This window comes from Candoia aspera, chromosome 9 (assembly GCF_035149785.1).
Source record: "Candoia aspera isolate rCanAsp1 chromosome 9, rCanAsp1.hap2, whole genome shotgun sequence".
Classification (NCBI taxonomy): Eukaryota; Metazoa; Chordata; class Lepidosauria; order Squamata; family Boidae; genus Candoia; species Candoia aspera.
The window spans coordinates 18,826,647-18,840,362 of NC_086161.1; the positions used below are offsets into that span (position 1 = coordinate 18,826,647).

The window sequence follows — 13,716 nt, forward strand, 5'->3', positions numbered from 1 at the left end:
CAAGGATCTCCTAGTTCAATCCTCTGCAATGTGCAGGGAACCATTTCAATCATCTATGAGAGACGTCTGTCCAGCTTCTTCTTACAAGCCTCAGAGATGGAGAATTGTATGTATATTGTTCCTCTGTTGTACATATTGTTGATATTACTGTCAATAAGTTTTTCCTTATTTTTTTAATTGGGTGGTGTAAGTTCTAACCATTATTTTTGGTCCTAGTTTCTACAGCCATGAAAAATAGTTCTTGACCATCTTCCCTGTAGCTTCCTTTATGTACCTGAATATGCCAATCAAATAGGAGTATAGAAAATGTCACAGGAATAAAATGTAGTTATTGACAATTCTTTCAGGTCTCATGGAAAACCAAGACGAAAATAGTCATAAAGCTCATGGCTAGGGACAATTACTGAAGTTTAAGGAAAATAAAGCATAACCTCATAGAATTGTGATGTTAGAAGGGACCACAAGGATCAGCTAATCCAAGCAGAAGCAAGAGCTGAGAGGTCACTATAATTCTTCCAGTCTCAATTTCTTGGCCTATCTCCAGATTTCTATACAGGTACTTTTCACGTGTGGTCAAATATATTTGAGTGATCACAAGCCTCAGATCAGGAAGAGGAAGTGTGTAGCCCTTCTTTAATTGTCGAGCTACAAATCCCAGCATCTGCCATCATTGGCCATGCTGGTTTGGGGCTGCTGAAAGTTGGAGTTCAGCAACATCTACAGGTATCACAATTTACCAAAATCTTTGGAAGAAGGCTTAAACAACTTCCCAACAATGGAAAACTGCAGGGCCATGCTTGATAGATCAGTAGATGTATTTTACCTGGATATAGAAGGTCCGGTAGCTTGTTATAATTTCAAAGAGATTATCCCTCATTAGAAGGTCACTTGAAAAACAGAAAAAGGTATCAACATGGAACTGCACATACCAGGAACACTACTTCTTAATGCCAATTTCTCTAAAGAATTCATTTATTTATTGTTTATTGATTGTATTTATGTAGCTGCCCATCTCACAAGAAAGTGACTCTGGGCGGCGTACAACACTCAATTAAAAAAACCCAATAAATGCATATAAAACAATCATTAAAACTATAAAAACTATAAAAAAACACACAAAACAGGAGAAGATGATGTTAACCGTAGAAAGGGAGCCATCACAAAATCTCTCCGGTCCCCTGAGACCCCCCCATATGATCAGGTCTTGGCTATGAATATCTGAACATTAACTGAAATTGGAAATAGTGGCTTTGCTTGGTGTTGTTTCTGAGGCTTTCACTGGGATGACTCTTCAGCTGAAGAAGCCTCCAAAGCAACATGAAATACCTTAATGAGGCAAACTGCATTCCCTCTGCGTCAGAAATCACCTCATGGGTAGGCTGACAGTATTTCCTTGAGACAAAAACAGGACATTGAGATGGCAAAATGGGATGGGGTTAAAAACGGGACATTGGGATGGCAAAATGGGGCAGGGCTGGGCAATGGGCTGGATTGGCAGGCAGGAACTTCTCCGGTTCTCTCAGGCTGGGAATCTTTGGATTCCTTCGTTTGCGACAGGCAAGGCTGGGCTGGAGAGTCTAGTGAACAGCTGTCCCTGACAAGCCATTCCTCCTCTGGCTGTGCTTTTACATTCTTTTCTTCCCACTGTTTCAAGGCAGAAGCCAATCGGCTCGCCCTTTGATCACCGCCTATCAGCTGATCCTGCTTTTTTCTTTTTAGGTTTCCCGCCGGGTTGAGCTCTGCGGCTTTTTCCCCACCATTTCTGCTGAGCTCCCCCTCCTTCCACCCAAAGTCAGACTGCATTCTGACAGGTTCGTGGGAACTTTCAAATTTTTAAGTAAGGTTTTTAAGAAAACGGGACAAAATGGACATTTATATTAAAACGACGGGACAGTCTGGAAATGTTAAAAAAACAGGAGTGTCCCGTTCAAAACGGGACGTATGGTCAGCCTACTCATGGGGGTAAAGCACAGGTAGGTACTTCACACAGCCTGAAAGGCAAAGTCTCCCTCAAGTGAAGCTTGACTGCTGCAGACATCATCTCTATGCCACTTTCTTGGCCACAATATGAAAGCTTCTTTTTTTCATGCCCTTCCTTAAGCCATTGAAGAATCCCACCTTGTCCCCAAAAATATTTTGCAGAATGGCACCCCTGATTTCATTGGTCCACCAACAGCCACAAAATTTGCCCAGTGAGATGAGGTGGTATCATTTTTGCGCTAACTGACATGATGGAATGCAAACAAACCAAGGCAGAAGATCATCTGCCTTTCAATATTGATCCTCCATGCAAGCGTTTTGGCAGAATAAGTGCCAGTACCAAAGTTAAAATGTCCAAATATAGAGAATGCTCATACCCAGATTTGACGAGACATTCATGTGTCTTCAGCACATCCTTCAGGAGGATTGACCGCAGGGGCTCTTTATCCTGACAAGACAAGCAAAACCAACAGGGCAGTGCAAAATTAGCCAATAGATGAGAGCAGATACCGTGTGGTAGATAAAAAGCCAAGGATAAAATTTAGTAGGCTAGTTTACACAGTGACACAGTATTAAAGCAAGTTTCTCGTGCATGCAACACTCTTTTTGCAACTGCTAGACAAAGATTCTCAAATTTTGTTAGAGAACTTCTTCGTTTTCGCATGCCACCATTCATTCATGCAAGTATCTGACAAATAAATACAGATAACTAAGGATGACACATTTGTGATAGGGGAGAGGGCAGCTGAGCTATTGCCCAGATGATCTTCCAAACTTCCCTGCTGGAGTTTTAGACCAACTCTCCTATTGGTTTGGAATTCCTTTTTGATTCCAAGCACACCACTAAAGAGGCTTGCAATATTTGGCTTCTACTTCCAGCATATATGTAAAAGAGAAGAAATGTATATAAACTTTATCTTCTTCAGATCTTCCTATCTTCTTAACAGCAGTTATAAGTAGCATGCCATCTGACTCTTAATGACTCTGGGTGGTTCACAACAAACAAAGAAATGATAATAAAATCAATAAAAATATGCCACCTGACTCTTAACAACTCTGGGTGGTTCACAACAAAGAAATTGTAATAAAATCAATATAAAAATGTATTGTAATTTGTTTGATTGTTGTGAGCCACCCAGAGTCACTAAGAGTCAGGCAGTATACTACTTGTAACTGCTGTTAAGAAGATTGGAAGTCACTTCTTTATTATTCTTTTTTTTCTTTTTCCTTCTTTTTCCTCTTTCTTTTTCATTTTTCTATTACTTTTCTCTATTTCTTAAAAATTGTATTGTTTTTACTCTGTGGAAAAACTTCTTTAATAAAAAATTATATATATTGTGGAGGTTGTGAAGAATCACAGGCTAAGATCTTGTGAGACTTCCAGATCCAGACAGACAGACAGGTACTGGCCAATCAACCAGACACTGTGATAGTAGACAAGGACCAGAAGACAGCGGTGGTGATAGATGTGGTGGTGCCAAGGGACAGCAACATCAGGAAGAAGCTGGAGAAGTGCCAGGGCCTGAAGGAGGAACTAGAGAGGATGTGGAAAGTGAAGGCCAAAGTGGTCCCAGTGGTGGTAGGAGCACTCAGGGCTGTGACTTCTAAGTTGGGAGAGGGTCTCCAACAGATCCCAGGAGCAACATCAGAGCTCTCTGTCCAGAAGAGTGCAGTGCTGGGAACAGCGAAGGTCCTGCACAGAACCCTCAAGTGATAAATCTGTGGATGCGTTACTTTTGGGGGATTAGAGTTAATTTCAACATGAATTAGATTCTTGTCCCTAAATGTGGGACAAAATAACTGTATTAGACCTGGAAATGAATCTTTATTACTTTTGGTGCAATAGACAAACATGACCTTTTGGCAACTATTTTCAAGTACATCTTTCAAATGTAACTTTTGCATTTTTTCAACAATAGTATTTTGCTTGTCTTTTTTATTTTTTTACAAGGAACTTTGTTTCAATTTTAGTATTTGTTGTTGATATGTTTCATTTGTTTTACTGTGATGGCTTTATTTAAGACTATTTTAGTATTCTCTTGCAAATTGATCTGGTCATTGGAGAAGTTTGGTACAGCGGTAAAAAATCAGATCACTGTCAGCACTAGATCATTCGAGCATTCACACAATGACAGTCAGGAGACCAGAATCCTTTAACTGTTTAATGAAGTGAAATGACTAGGACAGAGGTAAAGCTGCGAATGGAGAATTCCTGCTAAAACATACATTTAAAACTACATTCCCTTGACTGCCTTCCTTTCCCACGAAAGTATGTCACCCCCCTTCCCATCCAGGTGGTGTTGCTGGTGTATCTCTACTGGCCGGCCTTGATGTAACCACCATAAATCTGTAGCCATAATAATGCAATTCACACTCCAACCTAACACCCCCTCCCATCTGGCAACAGAGAGTCTAACCCATTGATAAGGAAGTGATGGAAGATGCTCCAATAAGGGGTTCTGAGAACCTTTTGATCGGAGGAATCTGACAATAACAAACCAGAAAGGCAAGCCAACATATTAGAATTCAAAGGTAGTGTCTCCAGTCTCAATCTCATTTCAAGCTTATAATTTCTTATCCCACACAAACACACATATTGGTGATGTAATTTCCAATAGTGTGTGTGTGTGTGTGTGTGTCTGTGTATGTATTGGGAAACTTAGTTCTTATATTATGCTAAGCAAGTGATTTACTTGGCTTTGATTCAGCCTGTTGCACAAATCCACCTGCAGAGGTTTCTAACAATGGTTTGTGGCTTAGCAAGTTGTGGGAAACCAAACCATGATTAAGCAATCATGTCTTTGCCTCCTTTATGAACTTAATCACTGAGAGAGAAAGACAGTGTAGGATAATTTCTTCCAAATATTGGGCTACTTACCTGCTTTTTCTCTAAAACAAAATAAAGTTCCTTCACAAAGTCTTGAAGAAACTTCAAAGCTTCTGAGCCATCAGCGTCACTTTTAACCCCTGTCTGTCCCAATCTAATTTCACCACTGCAGTCCTAGGACAAATATCCTTCCTTGATATTCATGCACTTTTACTTAGCAGAACATGGAGACTTGGTTCTGAGGACCATTCTCTGCAGCCATTGGGGAAGAGAGGACACAAGACCAAATAACAGCTCTAGAAGGTCCAGATTGTTTACCTGCTCACATTTGAAATAACTGACAGAAGTTTCATCCAGCATAAAGTACCGGCGTTTCCAGCTCTTTCTCTGAAAGGCAAAAATAATCCCTTTTAAAAGCTTTTCAACTGCTCGTCCAAATACTCAATGTAACATAAAGGACAAGATAAACTGAGCAGATGCTGAGAATGGCTGTTAAGAAGCTCCATTGGTTTTCGTGTTGCTGTCATGTGATTGAAGGTGGAGCTTTGACTGCAGGGTCAGGGCTGCCATCTTGACATTTTTGACCACACCCTGCAGACACCTCTGTAACCAAGTGATGGTGAGCTCAAATCCAAAAGCACGTCCAGATGAGGGATATATTTTTTCCCCTTTTCCTCCCATTTTTGTTAGCTCTTCAAGGTCATCCAGGCAAGAAGCACCAACCATTAGTACTAACTCTATCTTTATTGTAAAGTTATATTAACAGCATCTTGCAACTTGGAAAGTATTTCTCCCCTCCTTTATTTTTGCTTTCCAGAAAACTATGGAGGGTCCTTTCTGAAATGCTTCCCATGCCCCTTTTCCTTCTGTGGGCTGAGATACCTCTTGCATTACAGTTTTCCAGTCTGTGGCTCTTCCTCCTGTCTCCCAAGGTCATTCCCACATACCATTATAATCTTCTACTGCAAAAAAATCTGTCCTCTCGCTTGCTCCCCTTTCTGCTTTTCTCCTCCTTTTCCAAGGGGTATTTTCATTTCCTCTTTCTTTTCAGAACCATTTCCTAAAACCTCCCCTTGAAATTATCTTCCCATCCAAAGGCTATCCAGAGAAATAACTGACACTCCTTTGTATCCTGTGTGATATTCACAAAAGGCAGGTCAAATAGATGCTTACCACATTCCCCTGTTTGACACAGTAACCGCTCTTGAGGACTAGAGGTCCAACCGGTGTTTTGGTGGTTGGGATGTAACTCTGGGACCGTTTCAACAAAGGGTGAGATGCGAGCTCACTGCCTTCAGAGCCATCCCCTCCATTCTGAAAGAGAAAAGGGGAAAGAGAAGAAAAATCCCAGTTACAGCATCACTGAAAGATTGGTAGGCGAAATGGGGCAGTAAATACATTAGCAGAAATTGTCCTCAATACAATACCGAAAGTCCTCAACTTATGATCATTTGTTTAGCAACTGTTCGAAGCTACAATGGTGCTGAAAAAAATGACTTACAACCAGTCCCCACACTTACAACCGTTGCAGCATCCCCACAGTCACACGATCAAAATTTGGGTGCTTGGCAACTGGCATGTACTGTATTTACGACAGTTGCAGTACGCTGGGGTCACATGGTCCCCATTTGTGACCTTCCCAGATGCTTCTGATAACCAAAATCAGTGGGGAACCACGTGATTCACTTAACTGTGTGGTTTGCTTAACGACCATGTGATTCACTTAACAACCACAGTGATCTGCTTAATGACTGCTGCAAAAAATGTCATAAAATCAGGTGAGATCACATGATGCTTCGCTTAACAACTGCACCACTTAACAATTAATTTTCTGGTCCCTATTGTGGTCGTACATCGAGGACTACCTGCATACAGAAAATCTCTTTGCGTCACTGCCTAAACTATGTTTGTGATAACTGAACTCTTTATTTTGGGGCGTGGGCTTCCAAAGAAAGCTTAACCAAACTTTTATTGCACATTTGTCCTGTCTCATTTTCAGACTTTTACAAGGTCAACTAACTCCTCAGGATCCTGTCACTTTTTCCCACTATTTTAGCTACTTTTAATTTACTTAAAATACAATGAAGTAACAAACAACAAAAAAAGACAGAAGAGCTCAGGATCTACCATACAAGCAAATGTTGCTGTAGCGCCAACCTCTACCATCATTTTTATCTGCACCCAGGCCTTGGAACTGGTGGGAACATTCTGGGTGACCAATTCACCTCTGGACAAATGTGCTTGCATGCTCTCAGGGTTCCAAATGTGCCCTTAACCTAAAAAGATTTGCCAGACTCTCAAAGAGCTGCGCCGTGCCTTCCCTTTGACTATGCTGGAAACCCTCAACAGCACATTCATGCTCCTTTTTTGCTACTGCTAACCATTTGACAACCACAGTGGTGTAAGCTCCACCCCATTTGGCGTGCATGCAACTTCACGCATAGAAAAAGGGTGGGGCTCGCATTCAACACTGTGTCACGGCTTGCATCATTCTGATGCCCCTTGGCTTCCTCTCAGCAAGCACTGCTGGATTCCCTTCCCTTCCCTTCCAGTACTTTTTAAATAACTTCACCTTTTTAATGTTTTAAAATCAACCTTTTGAGCAATGTAACAATAGTTACTGTGAGGTTTCTATTGCATTTGTGTTCATTTAGCTATCATAGCCTTCGGCCTATATCAGACCCTCATATAAGGACAGGGATTAGCAGAGGTGGGCATGAGATGGGCATCTGTGAGCTGGATGTGATTCATGAGCTTTCTGCACCTGGTTCGTATATATTCATATATTCTCCCATGCAGAACCTGCTCTTAGATTTAGTTCCAGACAAACTGGGGTGTCCTAAGACCTCCAATTAATTTAACCTATATCCTTTCTCCTTCAGATGGCCAAGTTTTCAAGGAGCCCTTGCAGTTCTGCCTTCAACCACAGCTCCGTGAATCAACATCATCATGTTCCTTCAATTATTCCCCACTCACTAAATTATTCCAAACACACACGCTTCTTCAGAGCAAAGACACACAACCACTAATCCCAAGCGGCCTGTCATCCCTGAAAAAGTTGGGTGAGGCCCCTAAAGCCTTTCCCAACGTCGCCGCCCAATGCTAGTTTTTAATGCCATAAAGGAGGAAATGCTTAAATACGTCAGGAGTGATCATAGCTGCTGTATTTAATTAGTTTATAGATTTTAATTAAACTTTATTTAATGTAGCTTTTGTCCTGGCCCTACCCTCTGCATGACTGTCTCCCTTCCAACCTTTTTGAAGTGTAACCCCAAAGCCAGGTGAAAAAAAAAAGCTGTGCATCCATGATTTAGAGGAAGGGCAACTTCTATTTCTTCCTATCTTAAACTGCTTTTCCACTAGGAGGAACCATGGGGGTATCAAGAAAGTCAAGATGGTGGCCACAACCACAAGATGAAAACCCCACCTCCTTTTTACATGCAGGGCAACATGTGATGTAAACAAAATGGCAGCTCTTCAAATGAGCACTTGCAGCTGCCATTTTGTCTTTTTTAACCTGCCCCTGTGGACACCCTTGCTTCCCCTACAGCAGCGTTTCTCAACCATGGCAACTTTAAGAAGTGTGGACTTCAACTCCCAGAATTCCCCAGCCAGCATGTGTGCTCCATGGCTGACTGGGGAATTCTGGGAGTTGAAGTCCACACATCTTAAAGTTGCCAAGGTTGAGAAATACTGATCTAACCTATAAACTACTGTATAGAAAAAATAGCTAGATTAGAATAATGGGCAAAAGGCTTTGAACTCACTAGAAGACTAAAATCTCTACAGAAACTTCAAGATGGACTATACGTTATATACATGTTAAGACTGTACTGTATATGATTATTAATAGACGAAAATGGCTGGATACTGGATTAAGAGTAATCAGTTGTACTAACATCTTGTCCCATAGTATATAAAAGTGAATTGCTTCCAAGGCAGTGCACAAAACAGCGTAGAGCCTTGCATCAACCAATCATTTGTGTAAGTTCATATTTTTCAGCAGAATAGAGAGGGCTGTGTGGGTACTCTGTTGTTCCATGGAAGAAAGAAGTCACTGTGATTGCTGGCTGCAGAATTCTGCTTCCTGAAAACCTCCATTTTCATTCTTGCTAGAAAGTGGAGATCCCACTGGATCCTTTATAGTTACAAAACCTGCTGAAATCTCCAGCCAGAACAGGGTTGAATCAGAGAAAAAGCAACTCCTGTGCACTGCATTGCTTCTCTCTCCACACCCACAAGAATTAATTATGTTCCTGCTAAGGATAAATATGCAAGTTCTGCCGATTTCCAAGGTGCAGAATTATGCATCACTTGGAAGAGTCTAGATTTATCAGTTCCATCCCCCAAATTTTTTTTTAAAAAAGCAGGCCAAGAGAACAGAGACCTCATTCTTGTTTCTTTTTCTATTTTGAAGTTTGGGCAGAATATTTTTCCCAAGAGAGCAATGATCACCAATTATAGAAAAGAAAGAGCACGAGGAAGAGGCAAAATAAAAATGCAAGGGGAATGGAGGAGGCAGGGAAAATTCAGGGACCGTCTTCCAAAAAAGTTGTGAAAAAAAAGTTAGTAAGAACAAGTCCTACTTCTTCTTAAAGCAGGGACTGAATCGAAAGAGACATTTAAGGACACAGGTTTGGACTTTATCAGCTGCTACTTTAGAGGAGCAAGTGGGATTTTCTTCCTTACATAAATTACAGATGCAAGTGCCTGCTTCATGCTTTTTAATAACCCCAGCTCCCCAGAGACCAAGAGATAGACACAATACGCCACTGTGAGAACCACACTGCATAGCTGGCTCCCTCGGTCAAGATGTCAGGCTCCCTGGGTTTGGAAGATCCACAACAAAGACCGTACTGTCTTAGCCAACTTGGGCATAAGCTCCAGACAGGGGAAAGAGCCAAACACACACACACACACTCACACACTATATAGCAGCCCAAGATGATGACACTTGTCCCTTTTAAAGGACAAGGTAAACATAGCATCAAATGCAGATGCCCCCCAGACAGCCTGGCAGGAACTGAAATTTCCAAAACAGAGATGAAAAAGGAGGACTGGTGGGGAAAATTTGTGCTGGGGAGTAGGGAGAAAGCAGGGATTGGCTGGTGTATGGAAAAAAAAAGTCACGATGATGGCTTCAACTGTGCAATCTAAGCTGCACCCCTTTTCAACAAGCACATTAAAAAGGGGGTGGGGGTGGGGCTTCGGTTGCATAGTTGAAGCTATCATCATGACTTTTCGTGCATGCCCCATGGACGCCCCTGGAGACAGTCTGTCAGGAAGCTGCCCACAAAGGAAGCATGAAGATGGTTTGCTTGGGAAACTTCCTTAGAAAATTTATGACACAAAGTGACCCAAGGGTAGGATGGAGCTGGTGCCTTCAACCATCTATTACTGGGGTAGGTAGGTAGGTAGGTAGGTAGGTAGGTAGGTAGGTAGGAAGGAAGGAAGGAAGGAAGGAAGGAAGGAAGGAAGGAAGGAAGGAAGGTAGGTAGGTTTTCACTGCTTTTCAAAAGGGCTGATTCACAATTTGAGGAGGAAGTTCTGCATGAAGCGTTTTTCTGGAGAGTTCCTCACTTGGGCCACTGAACCCTGAGGAACTGCCTGCTTCAGGATGCTTCAAGAGGGAGACCCCATGCCCAAGAGGCCACTTTCCACCAGATAAAATGGGTGATAAAATGGAAATGATTTGGTTCTCTCTGGCACCTTCATTTGAGGTGGAGCAACTTGTTAAATGGCTGGGACAGGAGATCAAGAAGAGACTGAGGAAAAGCAGAGCTGCTTTACACAGACCTGAACTGCAATATTCAAATCATGTTGGCTGGATGGATTTATTACTCCCCTTCTTACATTTCCCACAAGTCCCCAAAACCATGCTAAGTGAAGGGCATTGTGGAGAAACCCAAGATGGTGTAGATCTAGTGCCTCATAGTGTCTCCAGTACTGGCTCAGAAGAAAACAAAAATTAAGAAAGGGCACAAGGCAAGCTTTTAACTGTGGCACCTGCCAGTGTGTTGAGGCCCTGGCACCCACCCAAAGATGGCATATATTGGCGCCAGGCTGTCCCCAGAGTATCACACTCCTTGACCAATCTCCAGGAACTGTTCCAAGCTCAATCTTCCACCTGTTTTTTAGAGCATATGAATGAGCCTTTTTTTTTTGCAATACTCAATAACCACAACCACAACTCCCACAGATGTGGAAGACATTTTTTTTTTTGCTTGGGTGTGGAAGAGGGAGATGTTAAGTAGTGTTTGGAACCTAAAACACAATTTCCAAGCAGGTGGCATACATTTAATTGATCATACTTAATTACTATTCAATTCAGAGCAGCATAATGGGCATTTCCATCCTCCATAATCTTGAGAGGACACTGAATTGATATGAGGGAAACCTTTGTAGAGGGAGCATTCCCTAACTGGGAATAATTTTTGACCTGGGCTATAAATGCAGCAAAATAAGCTGGCAACAGTGGATGGAACTTTTCCAATTATGGATGGTAAGAAACATACAGTATATATTAAATTATCTTTTAAAAAATGGCAAAGAAAGGACTGGGCTGGACCTTTAATATTTTATTTTCTAGTTTTTATTTAAAGGAGATCCCCTCCCCAATTTCTTTGTTCACTATATAGTCAAATCTCCTTTGAGTCAACGCTGACCCTTGGTGACTTCATTCATGAACAAGACCCTGTCCTTCTCTAAGAAGCAATGTTTCCCCTGGCTGCTTCTGGGATGTTCTATTTTGCAATTTTGTCTACAGCCCAGAGATTTTCTGGTGGTGTCTTATTGAAGTGCTACCCTGGGTTGACTGTACTGAGTTTTCTGAGATCAGACAAGGTACAAGCATTAAAAATACAATTTCTCCTTCCCAGATATCACCTGAAGGACACCATCTATCCAATCACCTAATCTCACAAGATCTAGTTACACAGTTAGGCCAAGTCTATGGTATTAAGACTTGAATGTAAGCAACATCTCTCCTCCATTGGAGCTTTTATTTTACAGAAAAGAGGGATCAGTCCATTCTAAGTATATAATTAGCATATTTGTCTGCAGGTCATCCATTGATTTTATACTTGTATGAACAAGCCCTTCATTTTATCAAAGCGCTGTTTAAAATGCTTCAGATCAGTCCAACTAAAATTTACTCTCATGTCTCTAAGCCACAGCAGATAAAGCCATTCACTGCATGCTACAGGTGCCTGGTCTCTCCAATTAAAAAGAGAAAAAGACTAATTCAGACTTCAGGTACACTCCAATTCTCCCCCTTATCAAGAATTCTCTGTCCTTCGTCAATGGTCACTTCCAGAAGATGCAGATTCAAACTTGGATTGCCCCACTTGTTACTGGTGCAGTCTGTACAATGCACTTCTGCTGACCACATACATCAGGTCTTGACGCTTCTATCCCAGCAACTTAATTACTGGTTTTATTGCTCTGTGGTTCTAATGTTGTTATCCACCCTGAGTCCTCCAGATAAGACAAGCAAAGGAATGAAATCCACACTGCCAACCAACCTGCAAGGTATTCAGGGTGCAAGCTACCAAAGGAAGTCTTCTCTGCACCTTGTTGCAGCTGCTGGAAATGGAATGCACCTTGGGAGTCTTCCTTAATTACAGTTGAGCCATACATGTTTAATTAAACAGCTTGGCAGTTCATATCACCCACTTGCTTGGATTTTTGAAGCTGCAATTTCCAGAATTCTCAGCCCACAAAAGTTGGCAGCAAGCACTTCCCTCCCTGAAAGATTGTAGCTGTCCGTTCTCTCCTTGTAGCCTGCAGGAGCTTGTATGGGGTCCTTAGAGAGGAATGCAGAGTGGAAGATAATGCTCTGTTTCCTCCTCCATTTATGTACATACATATGATTCCTTGTCACTAATGAGGTTGGTGGAAGGAAGGAAGGAAGGAAGGAAGGAAGGAAGGAAGGAAGGAAGGAAGGAAGGAAGGAAGGAAGGAAGGAAGGAAGGAAGGAAGGAAGGAAGGAAGGAAGGATCAGCAGACTGGAATGGGGTGGGAAGGAAGACAGAAAGTCCTCTTAAGAGAAGGAGGCCCAAAGAAGAGTGAGAATGCAGAGTGGCCATAGAAGACCAGTTGTGTTTTGGGAGGATGAAAGAAAGAAAAGGCCAGGGGAGGAGGCAATGGAATGGGGGTGGGGTTTTCTAGAAAAGGGCACTGCTGTGTAGGGGAGAATAGAGATGGCTTTGAAAAAATATGCAGCAACCATTGGGAAAACAGGAACTTAGCCTTGGAGAACAGGAAGGGGTGAGAAAGAAATTCAAGACTGCTCCACCTTGACTTGTTGTTGTTTATTCGTTTAGTCGCTTCCGACTCTTCGTGACTTCATGGACCAGCCCACGCCAGAGCTTCCTGTCGGTCGTCAACACCCCCAGCTCCCCAAGGGACGAGTCCGTCACCTCTAGAATATCATCCATCCATCTTGCCCTTGGTCGGCCCCTCTTCCTTTTGCCTTCCACTCTCCCTAGCATCAGCATCTTCTCCAGGGTGTCCTGTCTTCTCATTATGTGGCCAAAGTATTTCAGTTTTGCCTTTAATATCATTCCCTCAAGTGAGCAGTCTGGCTTTATTTCCTGGAGGATGGACTGGTTGGATCTTCTTGCAGTCCAAGGTACTCTCAGAATTTTCCTCCAACACCACAGTTCAAAAGCATCGATCTTCCTTCGCTCAGCCTTCCTTATGGTCCAGCTCTCGCAGCCATATGTTACTACAGGGAACACCATTGCTTTAACTATGCGGGCCTTTGTTGTCAGTGTGATGTCTCTGCTCTTAACTATTTTATCGAGATTGGTCATTGCTCTTCTCCCAAGGATTAAGCGTCTTCTGATTTCCTGACTGCAGTCAGCATCTGCAGTAATCTTTGCACCTAGGAATACAAAGTCTTTCAC

The 13,716-nt window shown here is 42.2% G+C and overlaps 1 protein-coding gene across 5 annotated transcripts in view; it reads right to left on the reverse strand.

The window, feature by feature from the left end:
- Window positions 1–13,716, reverse strand: part of PLEKHA2 (pleckstrin homology domain containing A2) — a 70,686-nt gene that overhangs the window by 10,341 nt on the left and 46,629 nt on the right. For all 5 annotated transcript variants that reach the window (XM_063311598.1, XM_063311596.1, XM_063311597.1 and 2 more), the window contains 4 exons: window positions 5,981–6,121; window positions 5,126–5,194; window positions 2,358–2,428; window positions 824–887 (listed from right to left, as the gene is read on the reverse strand). In XM_063311598.1, coding sequence (XP_063167668.1) covers window positions 824–887; window positions 2,358–2,428; window positions 5,126–5,194; window positions 5,981–6,121 — 345 coding nt within the window. The remainder of the gene's footprint in view (window positions 1–823; window positions 888–2,357; window positions 2,429–5,125; window positions 5,195–5,980; window positions 6,122–13,716) is intronic.